General features: G+C 39.0%; 1 protein-coding gene and 1 long non-coding RNA gene across 3 annotated transcripts in view; one reads left to right on the top strand and one right to left on the bottom strand.

The window, feature by feature from the left end:
- The window catches only part of LOC138735683 (protein-tyrosine kinase 6-like), a 34,242-nt gene that overhangs the window by 3,490 nt on the left and 11,342 nt on the right, over nt 1-19,410 (bottom strand). For both annotated transcript variants that reach the window (XM_069883889.1, XM_069883888.1), the window contains exons 3-8: nt 13,106-13,269; nt 11,220-11,388; nt 10,012-10,170; nt 7,382-7,563; nt 4,231-4,384; nt 3,056-3,218 (exon numbers count right to left, since the gene is read on the bottom strand). In XM_069883889.1, the coding sequence (XP_069739990.1) occupies nt 3,056-3,218; nt 4,231-4,384; nt 7,382-7,563; nt 10,012-10,170; nt 11,220-11,388; nt 13,106-13,269 (991 nt within the window). The remainder of the gene's footprint in view (nt 1-3,055; nt 3,219-4,230; nt 4,385-7,381; nt 7,564-10,011; nt 10,171-11,219; nt 11,389-13,105; nt 13,270-19,410) is intronic.
- The window catches only part of LOC138735690 (uncharacterized), a 48,611-nt gene continuing 31,690 nt past the window's right edge, over nt 2,490-19,410 (top strand). The window contains exon 1 of the long non-coding RNA XR_011339877.1: nt 2,490-3,926. This is a non-coding gene — a long non-coding RNA (uncharacterized lncRNA). The remainder of the gene's footprint in view (nt 3,927-19,410) is intronic.

A 19,410-nucleotide genomic window follows, 5' to 3' on the forward strand; every position in this document is an offset into this window, starting at 1 on the left:
TAAAAAACAAGGAATTGAAGAGATGTATGGTCGTTACTTAGATTGCAGGAAGAACATTAAGAGGGAAATTAGAAAGGCAAAAAGAAGGTATGGGGAGTCCATAGCTAATAAGGCGAAGGTGATTCCTAAGGGTTTTTACAGATATGTGAACAGTAAAAGATAGAATAGGTCCACTGGATGATGGGACCGGTGAACTATGTCAGGAACCGTATGAGATGGGAGAAATATTGAACAATTTTTTCTCGTCTGTATTCATGAGGGAAAAGGACATTGGGCTCTGAGATAAGAGAGGCAAAGGGCTTAGTTATGGAAAGGATAGGGATTAGTAAAGCGAGAGTTTTGGAGCTTCTAGGGTCAATTAAGGTGCATAAGTCTCCTGGTCCTGATGGGATTTTCCCCAGGACTTTGAGGTCAGGGAACAAATAGCGGGGGCACTGACAGTGATTTTTCAAAGATCACTGGAGGAGGGGGTGGTACCACAGGATTGGAGGGTTGCAAATGTTGTTCCATTGTTCAAAAAAGGCAGTAGGTGTAGGCCAAGTAATTATCGGACAGTAAGTTTGACTTCGGTGGTGGGGAAGGTTATGGAGGGTATTCTTTGAGATAGTATACACGCCTATCTGGATAGGCAGGGATTGATTAGGGGTACCCAGCATGGATTTGTAAAAGGAAAGTCATGTTTGACAAACCTTGTTGAGTTTTTTGAGGAAGTGACAAAAAAGGTGGATGTGATCTATTTGGATTTTAGTAAGGCTTTTGATAAGGTTGTGCATGGAAGGTTAATAAGGAAGGTTCAGTCACTAGGAATTAGCAGAGAGATTGTGACATGGGTTCAGAGGTGGCTGGGAGATAGACAGCAGAGAGTCATGGTGGACAACTGTATGTCAGGTTGGAAGCCTGTGACAAGCGAGGTGCCTCAGGGATCGGTGCTGTGTCCCTTGTTGTTTATCATTTATATTAATGATTTAGAGGCGAGTGTGGTTAACTGGGTAAGCAAATAAGCCGATGATATGAAAATAGGGGGAGTGGTGGATAGTGAGGTAGATTTTCTTGGATTACAGAAGGATTTAATTTGTTTGGAAGATGGCAGATAGAATTCAATGTAGATAAGTGTGGTGTTGCATTTTGGTAAAATAACCAGAACAGGATATACAGTTAAGGGGAGGGCACTGAGGCACGCAGAGGAGCAAAGGGACCTGGGGGTTATGGTACAGAGTTCACTGAAGGTGGATTCCCATGTAGACAGGGTGGTTAAGAAGGCATTATGGTATGCTGGCCTTCATAAATCATAGTATAGAGTATAGGAGCTGGGAGGTGATGCTGCAGCTGTTTAAGGCATTGGTGAGGCCAGGTTTGGAGTACTGTGCTCAGTTCTGGTCTCCAAATTATAAAATGGATATAGATAAGGTAGAGAGGGTGCAGAGAAGGTTGACAAGGATGTTGCCTGGCTTACAGGGAGAGATTAAGGAGACTGGGATTTTAGTCATTGGAATGTAGATGACTAAGAGGGGACTTGATAGAGGTAACTAAAATTATGAAAGGAATAGATAGACTAGACATAAACCGACTCTTTCCCCTGAGGGCAGGGGAGGTTGGAACAAGAGGCCATGAGTTAAGGGTAAGGGGGGCAACACTTTAGGAGAAATATTAGAGGTGGTTTTTTCACTCAGTGAGTGGTGGCAGAATGGAATGAACTTCCGAATGAGATAGTTGCATCAGGGTCCCTTCTGTCATTTGAGAAGGTTGGATGTGTTCGTGAAGGTGAGGGGGTCGGAGGGTTATTGGCGGTGAGCAGGAGGTTTGAGTTAGTGGAGTTGTTCTAGTGAACTGGTGTGGACTCGAAAGGCCGACATGGCCTGTTTCCGCTCCGTAAATGGTTATAAGTAGAGGGATTGAGTGCAAGATCTGTGAGGTGATTTTACAACTCGCATCGGACTTGTCAGCCACAAACGAGCCTGCAGCTGACGTGGACTTTTTACCCCCTCCATAAATCTTCGTCCGCGAAGCCAAGCCAAAGAATGCTCTCATTAGACCACATGGAGGATTGTGTGAAGTTTTAGTTGTATCATTACAGGAGGAATGTAGTCGCTTTAGCGAGGAGATTTAACAGGACGCTGCCTGGAATAGAGATCATGTTTAACGATCAAGCTAGGACGTTTCTTTTTGGAGTGATGAAGGATGAGAGGAAACTTAATAGAGGTATATAAGATTATGAGCGGCAGAGGGAGGGTGGACAGCTAACACCCTTTTTCCCCCAGGCGCAAATACTAGAGGACATTGCTTTGAGGTGAGGGGAGGAGGCAAGTACTTTAACACAGAGTGGTGGATGCATTGCTGGGGTGATGGTGGAGCCTGCTGTGATAGGGCCATTTAAAAGGCTCTTAGAGAGGCACATGGACGTAAGAAAATGAAGGGTCATGATCATGTGATAGGGAAGGGTTAGTTATTGTGGACTGGGTTTGTATTTCAGAACAAGTGCTATAATCTATGTTCTAATCTTTGAGATGCTTTTCCGCCTTAACATAGGGGACAAAGTATACACTGGAATTAGTTCTGCCAAAATGCATGCTGAGTAGTATGCTTGGCAGGCATTCAGTTGTCAGGCTGGAAAGATGAGGTTGAGCAACTGTCTGACGGGTTTTACATGACCAATGTCAGGAAGCATGCTTGAGGGAATTAATTGTGGAACAATAGGGGCTGATGACTAGATTTATATTTCCATTTTTGGATGGATTACTAAGACTAGGCCTATTGCAGGAAGTTTAAGCAAAAGAACTAGAGCATTTGGCATTAAAAGTGACCTAATGAAAGAAGATTAAGAAATGAAGTTGAAGCAGAGCAGCTGAGTGGGCGAACTGGTGACCGAAACCTTGTGTATTGGTGGAATGTGAGGTTTAATTGTGTAGAAAGAGTTGTAGAGGTGCCAGAGGCATTTAAGAATGTGGTGGGAAGAGTTGGAATGGAATAGCACCATCTAGTGGGCAGCGTGTTGAAGAAAGTGAAAAGGGGAGGAAACAGCAGTGTGTTTGGGAATCACCCCTCTCCCTCTCCTCACAATTCTAGCAGATCTTCTGTCAAATTTGCAAACGTTGGCCGCTGTGATGCTCTGTCATTCCAGCATTTCATCATTATGTCATGCAACTTCCATGGACATCCACTGGGGCAAGGCATTCGGTAACCTTGCAAGATCATACTCACAACTTCATTATTTTTCAGACCTGCAGCAAGATCATTTAACATTACAAGTTTTATGCAAAATAAAATTATTTTTGCTTGTAGTTTTAAACTATGCAACCATAGACCATCAACCAAACCTTAGGAAGACTAAAATCTACTGTTTGTTATTTGTAGTGGTCACATGTCCTGTATAAAACTTATTCAGATTTCACATCACCTGCCAATCATGGTTGAACTCCGGCAACTCATTAGTGCACACCTTCCCTCTGGCAAGTTCAAAATACATAGGGTCAGAACTATACAAAACATCAATGCATAGGACATTCTTTCTGCCTAATGGTTCAAGGCCCAGATGTCATTCCACACTAGGTTACTACTGTGGACATTGCTGGAAGATGTGCACCACACGGCTAGATCAGTGCTTGCAGAGAGCTGCACACCTGTTGGTATGGGGAACCAGGAGTATGTGTGAAAGTCCCTGTCTGTGGTTAAAGTTAAGTGTAGGCTATTTTACATAGCCACTGAAAAGTGGAAAATTTTAAAATGAAAATTCCATCCTGTAATTTTTCCACTTGCACCCCTACAGGTGCAGTGTAAATTGACCACAGCCACTCCATGAGAAGCAGCCCTAATAAATAAGACATTTCTCCTCCCCCAACCCCCCCCCCCCAACCACCGACAAACTCTGCAACACAGGAAGGAGCATAAAAGTACCCCTGTATAGACAACCACATTGGGACACACCAGAGGTAAGTCTACTAATTTTTTTTTTTCAGAATAATTCCAAAGTTTCTGTGTAAAAATGCCAAGTGATTGTATCACTTGTGTCCAGACTTGTCTCTGTGAATCCACCAAACCTGATAATCTTCCTGACACAGCAATAGTCAAACCAAATTGTACACGGATAACCTGCAATAAAATCTGGAATGTGCATATTAATTACATGTGAATTGTTTGATTTCAAATTTGAAATTGTGCAGCACGGGGAAATGAGGGGAAAAAAAGTGGCTTTGTCCCAAACATTATGGAGGGCACTCTAAATACAAAGCTTACCTGCGTAAGGGGTTTTACCATAAGTGACTACTTCATAAAGAAGAATTCCAAAAGACCACACGTCAGACTTCACAGAGAAATAACCATGTTCAATCGCTTCTGGGGCTGTCCATTTATATGGAATTATATTGGACTGTGACACATAAATGTCATCCTGGATTTGAGAAAAAAAAGTCTCAATATTTCATATAAAAAAGGAAAGTTCCCAACACACTCCATTATAATGATTATAATGTTATGATGAAATGTCATTACTTCTAAATTCAAACCAAGTTGTAGAAATATTGTGTTAAGGCCAGTTACTTATGACCCCATGCTTAGAGATGCATCTTTTATGACAAATTACATCTCTAGTGTCAGGACAATTAAATGTTTTCCTGGTTCCAGATTTTATCCGCAACAGGACGTAACCACTAGGTGGCAGTGCTATTCCAAGATACTTTTGGGGAATAAATTGGATTAAATAAGAAAAACAGGCACATCATCTTTCTGATTAAATAATGCATGCTAGGTCAATAGAGTAGGTACCTGTACTCCAAAGTGCTTGCGTTCATCTTCAGTGGAAGCCCTGTTGATCAGCAAATTGGACTGAAAACATCACCCAAAAGTAGAATGTTGCCTATTGTCCATTCTACCTTATTAGTAGAAATTGGATGAAAAGGTTTTGACCTATAATCTTTGCTTTAAACGAGGGGCAAATTGATCAGCAAGTTGGGAACAACACATGAATTAACTGGTCCTCATTGCAAGATTTATTGAGAGTAACTTCTCCCTATTTAATTTACAAGTGCTGCCCTTTTGTAGACAGGTAGCAAATGGTGAGGATAACCGCTCTGTGCACTAGATGCTGCTATCTGTGGTCATGACAATCACTGTGCAATCATGCCCCCATTTAGGCTGCTCCCTCTCCCACTATATATAAAAAGATTGTACAAATGACAGGAACTGAGAGCACCATGAACAGTTCCTGCCTGTCAATATGCAGGTCAAGATCGACCATCTCTAAGGAGAGGAACCATACTAGTGATCTGGCATTGGCTCAGCACCCAACATCTGTAGACAACCTCAAAAATGAGAGAAACAGACTTTCTGGGCATTACTTCATCGAAAACTGCCTTTTGACACACTGTGTTCTTGGATTTGGATGATACCAAGTGGGGAATCTATGATCAATGCTGTTTTTCTGTGTGAATAACTTAGCCTTCCTTCCATCCTTAAAAGAGAAAACCGTGAACTTGATACACATCTCACTTGATGAGATGAGATGGGGGTTGGGGCTCAATACTCATCCGTGCCTGCATTGGATCAGAGCAAGAGTGTGTAAAAAAAGAAGTTGATGTGCTAATTGCTCTCAATGTTAGCAGTTTATTTTCACCTTGCTGTTGATAGTAAAGAGAGGCATCTGCGTTCCCTTTGACATTAGTACCTTTTCCATAGGAAGCAAATCTATGTGTGTGTGCTTCCCTCTCTCTGTCTCACACACACGCCAGAGCTTTTTAACTGAAGTGCAGTTATTAAAGTCATCTTATTTTAAACGTGAAAACACAGAAATGCTGGAGGTCTCACAGTGTCCATGGAAAGTAAAGAATTATAACTGATGTTTCAAGCCTGAGCCCTTCAAGGAATGAGTAAAAAGCAGGCAGGAACCTGAATTAAAAGGCTGGAGGAGAATGAAAGAAAGGTCGGGGGAAGGAGATCAATAGACAAAGGGTGAAAATTGGACCCTTTATCATCCTCCTCCAATCAATATTACGTTTCCTCCCTCGTATCCTCCTAGCCTAATCCATTTTATGGTCTCATTTTGTGCAATTTTTTATGCAACATTGCATTTTCTTAAATAATTATTTCTTAAATAATTTCTTTAAAATTATTCTGAAACTGGAAGATTCCAAACAATGACAGATGACGATCCTGGATAAAAGGTTAGGCCCCCAGTACCCTGAACCTTGAGGCTATGTCCCCTAGTTCTAGTCTCACCCACCAATGGAAAACAACTTGCCTATCTCTATCTTATTGGTGTAATTTTATTATTTTCTATAAGATCCCCTCTCATTTTTCTAAATTCAAACAAGTACAGTCCCAGACAACTCAATTGCTCCAATCCCTCAGAAGGCCTGTATCGTATTTGTTCAAAACCAATTTCTGGAACAGTATCCTTTGTAGAAAGGCTATTGGAACTATTTATATGAATAGATCAGGGATAACATTTCATGTGAAGAAAAACAGCAATAAGGAGAATATAGTATGTATGAAGATTTCATAGTTCAAAGACAGGGATGTGAACTAGTGTGTCCTTGTATCTGTTGTGAATGAAAGTTCATCCAAGGCATTCAGGAAGTAAACAGCAATACAATCACCAAAAACCACTGGAAATATGTTTTAGGATATGAGGGACTGGTTTCTCAAAACCAATAAATCTGCAAGAAATATTACTGAACCTGAATATAAGTCAATTGAACAAGATGAGAGGAAGTCAAAAATTGTCCAATCCCAAACAGGAGAACACAACTTGCATTTTAATTTAACAAGCTACCTTAGTGTGATTCTCCTGCCCTTTCTCCATAATCACTTGAGCCTTCCAAAAGCAAAAAAAACCTTTCAACCTCTGGTTTGAATGAAAGGGCCTCCACTGCCCACTGGTGAGAATGAACTTCCATGGAAGGTTCGGGGGAAAAAATAATGACTTTCAAACTTTAGATATTCATTGTTGGACAAATGGTCTTTTTGAAAGTATTCAAAATACTTGAGGGAACAATCTACAAAAAGAATTTAAATTAAATGTTAGGAATGCAAGTTGAAACTGGTGAAAGACAATACTACGACTGATATCGGGAAGTATTTCTACAGACCAAGAATGGCCAACACCAAAAACAGAAATTGTGGCACTTTAGCAAATGTTTGGATGGATGAATGGTTCTCCTCAGCCATCATATAATAGTATTCATTTTTGGCAAACGGACTTAGTGTTTCTGGAGTATTTGTAACAGTTCTCAGATGTGAATTTGGACTTTTAAGTTCATATTTTAAAAACTAAATATGATTGCATTTCAGCTGTTAACAGCTGTCCATTACATTCTATGCAGAGGTGATTAACAAATCTAATGCCCTCTTTGGTATGAACATTGATGAAATGAAAGAAAATGGGTATTACCCTAACAATTCTTGCTAATCCAAAGTCAGCAATTTTGCAAGTGAAGTTATCTCCAAGCAGAACGTTTCTTGCAGCCAAATCACGATGGATATAATTTTTTGATTCCAGATACGTCATTCCTTCCACTACTTGGACTACAATGTCCAGTAAATGTTTGAAGTTCATCTGGGATCCTTCTTTGCCTGAGAGAGCAGAAAAATTGATTTTGCCATAAGTATTGTCTTCTCATTTAGTCATACAGCATAGAAATAAAATCAGAACTGCACAGAAGAGGCCCTTTGACCCATCTTGTCCATAGTGACCATTAACTACCCACCTATTCTAATCTCATTTTCAGTTATTAGCCTGTGGTAATTCATTGCTTCTATGGATATTTAAAAATTTTTAATATTGCTTTGCATTTAAAAGAAATTAGACTTGCAGTACAGTAACAGGCCCTTTCGCCCTCTGTGGCCGTGCCGCCCAATAACACCCAATTAACCTGTAATCCCAGTCTGTTTTGAAAGGTGGGAGGAAACCCATACAGACTCAGAGAGAATATACAAACTCCTTACAGATGGCACCGAAGTTAAACCTCGATTGCTGGCGCTATCATTCTTAAATACCTGCCTTCACACCCCCCCCCCTCCTTCCAGGCAGCACATTATCATTTCCAATCACCCCCAGGTAAAAATAATTCTTCCTCAGACACCCTCTAAACTTCCCGCCCCTTGCCTTAAACCCATTGCTTCTAAGTTTAGACACTTCTCACTTGGAGAAACCAAATGGTTTGCAGGATCCTTCAGCGATGCCCCTGAACTTCATGATGCCTGGTGCTCTCTCCAGCCCACTTCTGCTGTGCCCTATCAGTTTGTAGCCTCCTGAATTGTTAAATCAGGCTCAACACAACTTTGAATTTCCTCTTCTGTCTGGACACACTGCAGCTGCTGGACTTGGTGTTGAGCTTTATAACTACAGCTAACTTGATTTCTGTCTGTATCAGCCTCCCATCTGAGATGGGGGGGGGGGGTGGTGGGGGGAAACTAGTAGAGCAGCATCGAGGGAGGTAAAAGAGATGGATTTAGATTGAGTCCCCACATCAGGACTAATAGGTGGGGGGTAGAAGTCCTGATGCAAGGTCCCAACCCAAAATGTCGACCATCCCTTTGCTTTCCCTCATGTTGCTCAGCTCACTGAGTTCCACTAACTTTTTGTATGTTTGCTTTAGATTCCAGACATGTCTTTCTGCTTTGCATTTTGCCACTCTACATCGTTCTTTTTGTCTCTCTCACTGTTCCCATTCATTCACTGAACAGACAACCTTGTTTACAGTTTATCCATAAGGTTTCATCCTATCAGAAACACTATGGTATTTAAAAATATTTAGAATTTTTCTTGTGCACAATGCAGTTAAAAATGAAATCAAACCAACTGAATGTTGAAGGACAGAACAGTGCTTGGTAGATGATTAGGTACTGGATATAGTGTCAAGGACTCCAAAGTGCCAGTTGTTTGGAGAGCTTGGTTGCACAGAAGCAGAGCAGTTAGGTTGGGATCGCTGCAGAAACATTTGAAAGGACTTGCTTCGCTCATTGGGAAGCCAACCGCAAATCTCACATTCAAACTGAAGAGCATGAAAGAGTTTGACAACAATTTATTCTCGAGCTTTGCCCAAAGATTGGAGCGCATCTTTAGCTGCATGGATCGGGGCCCAGCTCCATTTGCAAGCTTTGCAGCCAGAATCTTGTGATTTGTGTCAGAACCTCCTTTGAAATTTCTGCATGTCGGGAAAGCTCAAACTGCACCCAGCAGGCAAGGTTAAGATGACGATGTGTAAGAGGGTTTGCAATGTTATGCAACAGTCCAAGGATTCTGTGCTATAACAGGTTAGTACTCCTGCTCAGGTCCATCCCAAGGGGGCAACTATGCCACTTTTGAACACAAACGGAGTGACCTCTCGTAGGAAGACAGCACCTTTCTACCCATCCTTGCCATGCACAAGGCCTGGATCAGTATATCTGCTCTCCGCCTCTCTGCTCCATTCCCTGCCATGATGTTGCAGTTTGCAGCTGGTTTTTATGGGCCCAGAGCCATTCAAGATGGTCATTTATCCATTGTATCCTTTGCCAAATGTTAGCAGTTTTCCAAAGGTTATGTTGCAAAGGCTGAGGTCACATTGAGAAGAAGCAACAGGAAAAGCAAACACACACCCATTTCTGTGAGTTTGGTAGAAGCATAGAAATCAGTAGAAGGCCTATCACTCCCTGTAGATTATTTCAGCTTTAAAATGTGCAATTCCAGAATTGTGTCATCTGGCAGAAGAGATTAATCAACAATTGGCTTGTGTATTTTAAATAAAGGTTAGCGGTTCTTCTTCCAGCTGAATGAATGGTTTGCATTGTAAAAGAAAGAGAAAGACTGCTTGGCTTATTGAGTCTTAGAAGGAAAGTGCTGGAATGACTTAAGTAATGGCCTGGTGGATGCTCATGGTGGATGCTCACGTTAAGACCTATTGCAAGACACATCTGGATGAGGAAGGACCTTCATCCACCCAGAAACTAACAATTCCAGAATCCAGATATTGTCTACATTACATTGGGAAGAAGCCAAAAACACAGCACAGGTAGAAATTAGAAGGATGTCAACTCAACTTCGTAAATAACATAACAGGCTGCCGTATTTCATTAGTTCAGTCACGATGTAGAAAGGATCATCTGTCGTGCATATTGCATAAAGAGATATTAGATGCGGATGGTGTAACTTCTTCAAAATCTGTGTCTCTGCCTGGAATTCTTTCTTATTCATTAAACCTGGGGGGAGAAAATATGTAATATTATAATTTTTAAAAAAAACACATAAAATGCTGGAAACACTCAGTTGGTCAGACAGCATCCACAGAAAGAAAAACAAAATCAATATTTTGGGTTGAAGACTCTACCTGAAACTATATTCTGATGAGGCATCTTCAACCTGAAATATTGACTCAAGTTTTCCTTTCATATGCTACTCATTCTGGTGAATCTTACCAGCCATATTCGTTTCTATTTATATCATATACTCAAATCGGTTTGACTGAACATAACTGATTTTATTTACTACACTTGGTTTTTACAAGTAGGAAATGGGATTATCCTGAAATCTATTTTGACGAACATAGACACTATTGGTTCAACTATATCTCTAAAATTTAAATTAAAAAGTCTGTTTCTATTTTTCATGACATTACCTTAAAACCAGTTTTAAGGTATAATTACTTCACCATCAAGCAATACAGATGCCTCCTCATTGATAAGTAGATTTAATTTTCGCCTTCAGTATTTTTAACACATTTGCGGAGGGTATCTGATTCAACCAACAAACCCTTGGTAGATATTTTCCTCTAAATTGTACAGGTGGAATCTTTCCAATAAAATATGGCAAATTCGTATTTTGTATTTCTTGGAAATAAGATGAGAGTGGGATATAATTTCTCTTTTTTTGAATATTTTATTTAATCAACATATATAGAATATAACAACCAGTAGTAAATAACCATAATACAATGTTAACAAATATATGCTGAAAAAAAACCTAAAAATTAACTTAAAAAAACCCTCTCAATGCTCCTTCCCCCCCCCCCCTCTCCAAACCTAATCCCATAACTAAAATACATAATATCATTACTTCCTAGTAATCGGGAGAGGTTGGACAACTTGGATTGTCAGGAGAATAAGAGTCCAAGGAGAAGCCTGAGACAAGATTGCAAAACATAGATAGGGAAGATAAAATCTTATTCCGATGGTAAAAGTGTCATATACTAGCGTACATGCATGTATGTCATTTCCCGTACAATCACAGTTCACCTCCAATGAATCCTTACCAACTTCCACTGTCTTGATGGCTACTCGAACACTATTATTCCAATATCCAGCATACACTTCTCCAAAATGTCCAGAACCCAGCTTTTCTGAAAAAGTGAACTCTGTCCTAGGCCGTTCCCAGTTATCCACAGTCAAATGGGACAAATCGTTTATATTTGGTTGACTTTTCTTTAAATGCAAAGCACAAAAAGGAATGAAATTAAAATGACCTTAAAATTAGTAAACATTGATTCTTATGTTTAATTTCCTACAAACTGATTCATACAAGTTGTGCTGGTGCTCCTCCCAAGGAAAACCAACACAAACCAATACCAAGACACAGTAAAACCTCTGGTATCCGGCACCTACGGAAATTGGTAGATGCCTTACTAATATACTTAACAATATACTAATAAAGATAAAGACTCTTACTAAACAGGAATAAGGAGATCATACTGGGCAATGCCATGTTATTCAAACACATTATATTCAATCTTTGTTCAAACAACTGCTACAAGTAAAGCACGAACAAAGCACTCGATCTGCTGAATATTTACTCACATCATGACCCAAGGCTTATGTGTTGCTTCAGAGAACATTTACTTTTACAATTTTAAACTTTTAGTTTAAATTTTTATTTATTCTTATTTGTTTCATATCTATCTATTTATTTTTCTCAAAACATTTTTGCCGGTTGCTTGGGGTGCTGGTTTCTTGAATTCTGGATAATAGGGGGTTTATTGTGTTTTTTTTTAAACTGCAATCCTTATTCATTAAAAAAAATAGTTGTTGACTACAACAGCCATTAAAAGCAGTTCATAAACAAATGGTTGATTGGAAAATATTCACAAACATTTAATTTAAAGAGCATTATTGTTCTCTATTGTTCCATTCTGCAGAATTTCAAAAGTGAGATATATTCAGACACTCTTAGATAAGTATTATAAATTTGAAGGGAATAGGTTTGAATTTAAGTTATCAGTTTATCATTGTTTATTCATGGCAGTTTGGTTTAAATGGTAGTGTTAGGGTTGCAGGTTCACAAGGAAGGCCAGTACATCAGTTCAAGGGAGAAATATGCTTGGAACCCAAAGGTTTGCTAGTGAGTTCTTGGTTTTTTGCAGTGAGCTGGAGAGTTCCAGATTTCAGGGTGATATGAACATTTGGTGAAATGATCAGAAATATGGCTAATGCACTTTATGTGGATAAATGTGAAGTGATAAACCTAAGAGAGAAACAGAGCAAAGGAAGAACATGATCTAAATTCAGAGTTGATCAACAGTTTGAAAGTGTCAAGGCAAGCTGATAAGTAGCAAAGCTCATGGGATTCATAGCTTGGTAAATAGGTGCACCGGATACAAAAAGGAAGACTTCATTTATTTTATTATTGTTCAAGAAGGATTTCTAATGTAAAATTCTCTCAAGCAAAATTAAGTTTCTACGGTTGCAGTGAGCAGAATGGTGATGTGTTTGCTCATGTACACAATTTGCTGGGGGTACTTTAACAATACAGAAAGAAAATGGAAGTGAAATTAATTTGGTTTCACAGGCTGGCATACTGGGGGAGATTGTATATATTTTGGTCTGGAATGGAGTTTCTTGAAAGCTAAACCACCGTAAGCTTCACTGAATGATTTTCTGACATCTGATGCACCTTGCCAGCAATATCCAATAATTAGATTTATTCCACACCATCAGACAAGGTGAATCTTGTACCTCCAGACCAATTTATTTCCATTCACAACAGTCTGATGTCTGCCAAGCTTTGTCTGCAAACAAAGAATATCTATAGTCCTTGATGTGTTCGACATTGAATTATTGCCAGGCTGACACTTCTTATTCCAAAAAGACTTTAAATTTGTTTACATTTTAATCATGTTGCAATTATTCACTTGAAGTCACTTACTTTCTGACAAGGTATAGTTAATTGGAGATCTGGCCGAAGATAATTTAATCTGTAGTATTCCACCAGCTCTTTCAGACTGGGAAATTGAATGCTTACATTCAGGGAAAATTGCCCACCTTCGTTGGTGATGATGCGATAATGTCTTACAGTAGTTCCATCTAGTACTGAAGGAAGGAAGAGAGATAGAATCACGACACAAGGCCAAGATTGTTCTATCTGGCTGGAGTTTTTCCCCCCTGAACTCATTGAGAACATTAAAAAGGATGAAATAAATGAAAGCATTCATTCAGCATTGTTTAAATTGAACAGCTGCAGTCTCTTTGGATTCAAATTCTAAAGCCCCTCCCTTCTCTTCTGCTTGCATTTATTGAATTGAATAGGAATCAATAATAAAACGTTTTATAAAACGAGGTTCTGTTACGAGTCCAGAGGACCCCAAAAACCACCAGCAATAGATATACACCAATACAAAGGGTTACTTAAACAAAAGTTGCTTTTAATTATCTTTGAACATGAAAACAGTATCAAACTTTAACTTATCACTATTGACTTACTTACTTAACCCCACTCTAATTCTAGGCGCAGGTGTGTATAATGTGTATACAAGTTTAGAAAAGTTCTTTGGTTCACAGTCCAATCTCACTGGTTGCAGGCAATTCTTGTACTGTGCACAGAAGTTAGCATTAATAAGGTTCACAAGGCTTTGTTGCTTAACAGGTTATCACTCAGGAGGGTTCTTGTTGGCTTTCAGAGAGAGAGTTTTCTCATTCCAGGACAGCCACTCCAGTGTCTTTCTGACGAAACATGCCCCTTTCAGAGTTCTCCAGATGATAACCCCTTTCTTTCAGGTCACCACAGAGTTCCTTTCTGTTTCTTCTATTCCAAGGGAAACATCAGACTGCCAGTCCTCTCCTTTGACCAGGCCGTCTTCCAAAGCTTGCCAGCTTGTCCCTCTGGAACCGAAGTCTCTGTCTCTCCTCTCTCTCACTCCCTCCCTCTCTGAGAGCAAAGCTGTTCTGCCTCTGCTTGCAAAGATCGCATGCTCTTCCAGACAGCATCCTGTTTTCCAGACAAACTGCCACTGTATGTTACTAATTTGTTGTCTTTTGCAAAATGGCAGTCCATCAGTGAAGTCTCTGAGCACTTCTGCAAAAGTTCTGTGTTTTAAATTGCTTGTGTGTGGCCTGCTCTAACAAATCTTTCCCAATCACAGTTCACACCCACTTCAATCAGAACTCGACCTCAAATAAAGTGAAATCTCTCAATTTTGGAAGGACCGAGAAATGTCAAAGGAAAGCTTGATTTTTATGTGGGGTTCTCATTTTAATTTTGTTAGAAAATCAATAGTTGATCATTATTGCAGTATCTATTGAGAATGGCATAATGTTTCCTGGTTCTTCAAGCACAAAGGTGTCCGAAGATGCACAGGGCTGCACAACATACTTTGTGAATCATTTCCCCCAAAAAATCAATCACAAATGGTTAACTTAAAATAGTATGGCCCATTCATGCATTAAAATGTATTATTTATTATAAAAGCAGACTATTTTTGTTAAAAGCATCACTCTATTACAAAACACCCAAGTCTGCAGACACCATGGTTGCAGTAAAAACAATGCTGGAGAAAATCAGTAGGTCAAACAGTGTATTTTATGTAGAAAGATGAAGATACCTTATTCTCTTCATCAAAGCATGGAAAAATGTCAGCAAGTGGCCAAACAAAATGGTGGTGGGGGGGGGGGGGGTGGTAGGGGGAGGAGCATGATTCCAAAGGCAAAAGCTAATAGGTGGATAAGGGAGAGCCCACCAACAAGCAAGAGGAGGAGGAATGGCTCTGTGAGTACAGAGGGAAGGGGGTGGAGAGCAGGAGGAAAGAAGACGAAAGGGAAGGGAGGGAGAACAGAAAGTAGACTAGCAGAAACCGGAGCAGTTGAGGTTAATGCCATCAGTTGGAGACAGACGGAAAATCAAGTGTTGTTCTTCCATTTTACGGGTGGTAACGTAGGAAACATACTCTCAATTTCTGCATAGCATGGTCAAATAAATTCAGTCATACATTCTGATCTTTGCTATATAAAATACACTGTATGACCAGCTGAGTTTCTCCAGCATTGTCTTTTTACTTCAATCAGGGTATCTGCAGACTTGTGTGTTTTACCAATGTTGTAGAGTGATGCTTTTAATGAAAATAAAGTCTGCTTGTATAATAAATAATAGATTTTACTCCATGAAATAGCCATGCTGTTTTAGGTTACCATTAGTGATCGATTTTTTTTTGGGGAAATGATTCACACTGTATGTTGCGCACCATTGTGTTGCATGCACTTGTTCAGACACCTCTGCGCTTGAAGGATAAGGAAACACTTACTTAGGATATAATAGGAATTTAACTTTGGACATGAACATTTATGGTGTAACCTTTATTCACTAAATAACCCTCAAAAACAATCATGAATCCGAAGGTTGTATATGACACAATCCAAAAAAAAACAATTCAGCACATCTGTTTCAATTCAATCTCCACCAAATTAATGGCGAAGCATTACCATGGAATTTTATAAAGAGTAGCTTTAAAATGATTGACTGGTGGAGTGTCCAGCTCTATCTTCCATTCTGATTGTTTTAAAAAAAAAACGCATTCATATAGTAACTTTCACAATTTGATGTTGTCCAAAATGATGTACAGCTAATGAAATGGTTGGAAATATATCAGCAATTCCAAGAAATAGGAATATGATAATGAACAGATTTTTTTTCCACCACTGGTTCTTATTATGGAATAAATATGGGTCAGAAATACTGAGATAATTCTCCTATACATCTTTGAAATAAAGCCACGACATCTTATAGCACCAATTGGGAAGGCAAATAGGGTTTTAATTTAAAGATCTCATCTAAAAGGTCAATCTCAGTACTGCAACACATATTTCAGGGCCATTTTGGAGTGCAAGCTGAGGTTTTGGTGCTAAAACCTCTGATGTGAACAATATGGCTCCTGTCTCAAATTCCAGGGTCCTGCCCTTTACCCCACATTTCACATCAACGCATCTTTGAAATATTTTACATTTGCTAATCAGGTATCAATATATCATACAAGCATTTCAATATAGTATGTCAGCTTCAGCACAGAAAAGTGAATTGGATAATCTGTCAAGCAAATGTGTGGTGAGGTAGAGTGAGAGAGAATGTGGAAGCTCTGTTTTGGTGAATCAACAACCCAGAAAGTTTATGGCAGGACTATCTACCTTCATAGATCAGAAGGGGGTTTGTATCCATGTTCAAACTTTAATACTTGTTCCATCAAAACTGTATGTTTTAATATGCTGTGCTTTAAAATTATTCGCCCACCAATAAGACAAAGGATCGTAAGACTCAGGAGCAGAATGAGGCCATTCAGCCCATCGAGTCTGCTCTGTCACTCAAATCATGTTGGCGTACAAGGTGAATGGGTGTTTAAGACGACCTCAGAATTTTCACTTAAATATAGGGTATAAGCTACACTCGTAAAATACTACCTTGTCTGGCACTTACTGTCTTTACCAACCAAGTTCATAGGTTGGTAAAGGCAGTTTCATGTCACAAATGGCGACTGATAGCTTTATTTGCTGTGCTGTTATTTTAAGATATGTTGTTCAGATTAATTATACATTTTTATTATTTTCATAGAACATTACTATTAATCCAGCTTTCCAAATGTAAGTTTCAGTAGAAAAATATGTAGTGGTAGGACTGTAGAAGTTGTGCAAGTGTTTTATGTTGTTCTCCATTGCCATGGGGACAGGGCCGTTGCTAGGTATTGCGGGGCCCAATTAAAAAAATTGATAACGGGGCCTCTACTCTACAAAAGTCGAAATTGATGTTTTGTATTTCGTGTAATATGCCAGTCTTAGCCAAAAAGCATTACATGCGTGATATACTAAATGTTGAAAGACAATATGAAAGTTTTAATTTTTTAATATAAGTTAAGACAATTACAGACCTACTGTTTATGCAGGTCTTTTAGAAACAGATTTTTCTGGCTTTTTTATTTGCAAAATCTTTCAAAATAATTTCAAGGTCAATGGTTTTAGTAATGTCATTTTCTATAGATAGCATCGCCAAATTGTTTAGTCTCTCTTGTGAAATTGTTGTCCGTAAGTATGTTTTAATCAGTTTTAGTTTTGAAAAACTTATTTCGCCTGATGCGACTGCTACGGGCATTGTTAAGTAAATCCTCAAAGCAGTAAGAGCATTAGAAAATGCTGTGAATCGATTGTTTACTACCAGGTATTCAAACAGAGCTTGAGGCTTAATGACACTGAAGGGAAGGAAAGTTTTCTGAGCTTCAATTTCTTCAGCCAACAGATAATCATTCACGACTTTAGTTGTTTCAGTAACTACCCCTCCATCAGTGCTCTGTTTTAGTATGGTGTCAGTTAAAGCTGCTTCAAAGTCTGCTGTGTGTTTCCTTATTTCTGTCTTTTGTAAGCTCTGAAAGTTGTTTAAAAATCCAAATAATTTTACATGGCTTTTAAGCTGCTTAAAGATTGAATAGCTTTGTCTAGGACTAAGCTGAGGCACTGAACTCTGTGCTTGTTTTGGATCATCTAAAGCTTGATATTTTGCCTCATATGAAAACATTCTCTTCCTTCTACGTAGTTTTTTTTTCTTGAAATTGTCTAAACTCCAATGGTAATTCAACAGCTTCAGCCAATTCATTTGTGTCTATTAGGACATCATTAAAACTGCCCCCTCTATAAATTCTTAGCCGTGATAATAGTTTTTCAAATGACTCCATGCCTTCATCAATGTCCTTTGTTTCACCTTGTAGTTCCTTGCTTACATAGTTAACATTAAAAAGTACTTCATGCCAAAATATCAAAGAAACTAAAAATTTGTAGTCCTTTAGCTGGTTTGCTAAAGATTCAGCTTCTGCTTTTACCTTGGGCTCATCTATTATTTCCAATATTTCCACAAGTGCATCATATACTTCTCCAACCTGATAATGAACAGCTTTAACACTATCAATCTGACACTCCCACCTTGTGTTGCTCAAGGGTTTCACTGATAACCCGGGTACATGTTTGTTTAAAAACTGCCCACCTCTTAGTTGATGTAGAGAACAATATGTAGATCCTTTGCAAGATCCCAAAAAACCTTATAGCATCTGGACAACACTTGGCTACATCTCCGAGTTAAAGGTTATAATTGTGACATGGACAGGGTACAAAGAAAGCTCTTGAATTATCCTTCAACAGTCGTGCTTGTACTCCAGATGTGTGATCTTTCATGTTGCTACCGTTGTCATAGCCTTGGCCTCGAATGTCTTTCGCCTCTAAATTTAATTCCTTCAGTGTGTTTAATAATGTTTTATATAAATCTTCTTCTGTGCTACTTTCAACCTGCTTAAACATTATGAAATGTTCATAAACACCTGAAGGAGCCAAGTTACCATCAGACACTTACCTGATCGTTAGAGACATTTGCTCTTGGTGACTCGTATCAGGTGTGCAGTCTAAAATTATGGCGTAGTACTTAGCTGCTTTGACACGTTTTCAGTAACTCATTCAAAACAGCTGTAGCCATAATGTCTAGTCGTTCATTCTGAGTATCTTTCCTAAATAGTGATTATGAATTTCGTGGGTTTTGACTTTTCGTAAATGTTCTTCAAGAACAGGGTCAAACTTTCCAAACAGCTCAACAAGACCTAAACAGTCTCCATTGTGTACACTCTCATTACCAACTTTTTCCATTGTTCCTTTAAATGCTAGATTTCTCTCAGCAAGAAACTGTGCTATCGCTACTAGCCTTTTGAATACTTGCTGCCAGTCCTTTGCATGTTCATTAACGATTAGTTCAAGTTGTTTGTCAATTGTCTGTCCACTGCAAAGTCTTTTGTGTAACTCCCAGAAACTCCATGTGGCTTCCAAATGGTTTTTAGAATTTTCATGCTCATACAACCTTGTATGAAGATCAGAACAGTTGTTGAATCCACTTGTTGATAATGCACTGGTTGTTTTCTTACTACAAAGTTTACAATAAAAGCAATAAATTCTATCAGCAGACTGAGAGAATATAATCCAAGGTCTTTCAACAAACTCCCCATTTGGAAGTTTCCTCTTACAGTGAAACTTTGAAAAACACAATCCCTTTTCACTTCGTGGAAAGTTGTTCACTGGAATAGGAGGACCTTTCATTGTTAAATAATCTCTTACATTTTGATTTATATTTGCTGGCCAGTTGGCTGGGTCATCATAAATGTTAATTACAACTGTACTCATGGATGATCCATCATTGCGTGATGTTTGGGCTTGGTCTTTTTTGGC

This window comes from Narcine bancroftii, chromosome 6 (assembly GCF_036971445.1).
Source record: "Narcine bancroftii isolate sNarBan1 chromosome 6, sNarBan1.hap1, whole genome shotgun sequence".
Taxonomy (NCBI): Eukaryota; Metazoa; Chordata; class Chondrichthyes; order Torpediniformes; family Narcinidae; genus Narcine; species Narcine bancroftii.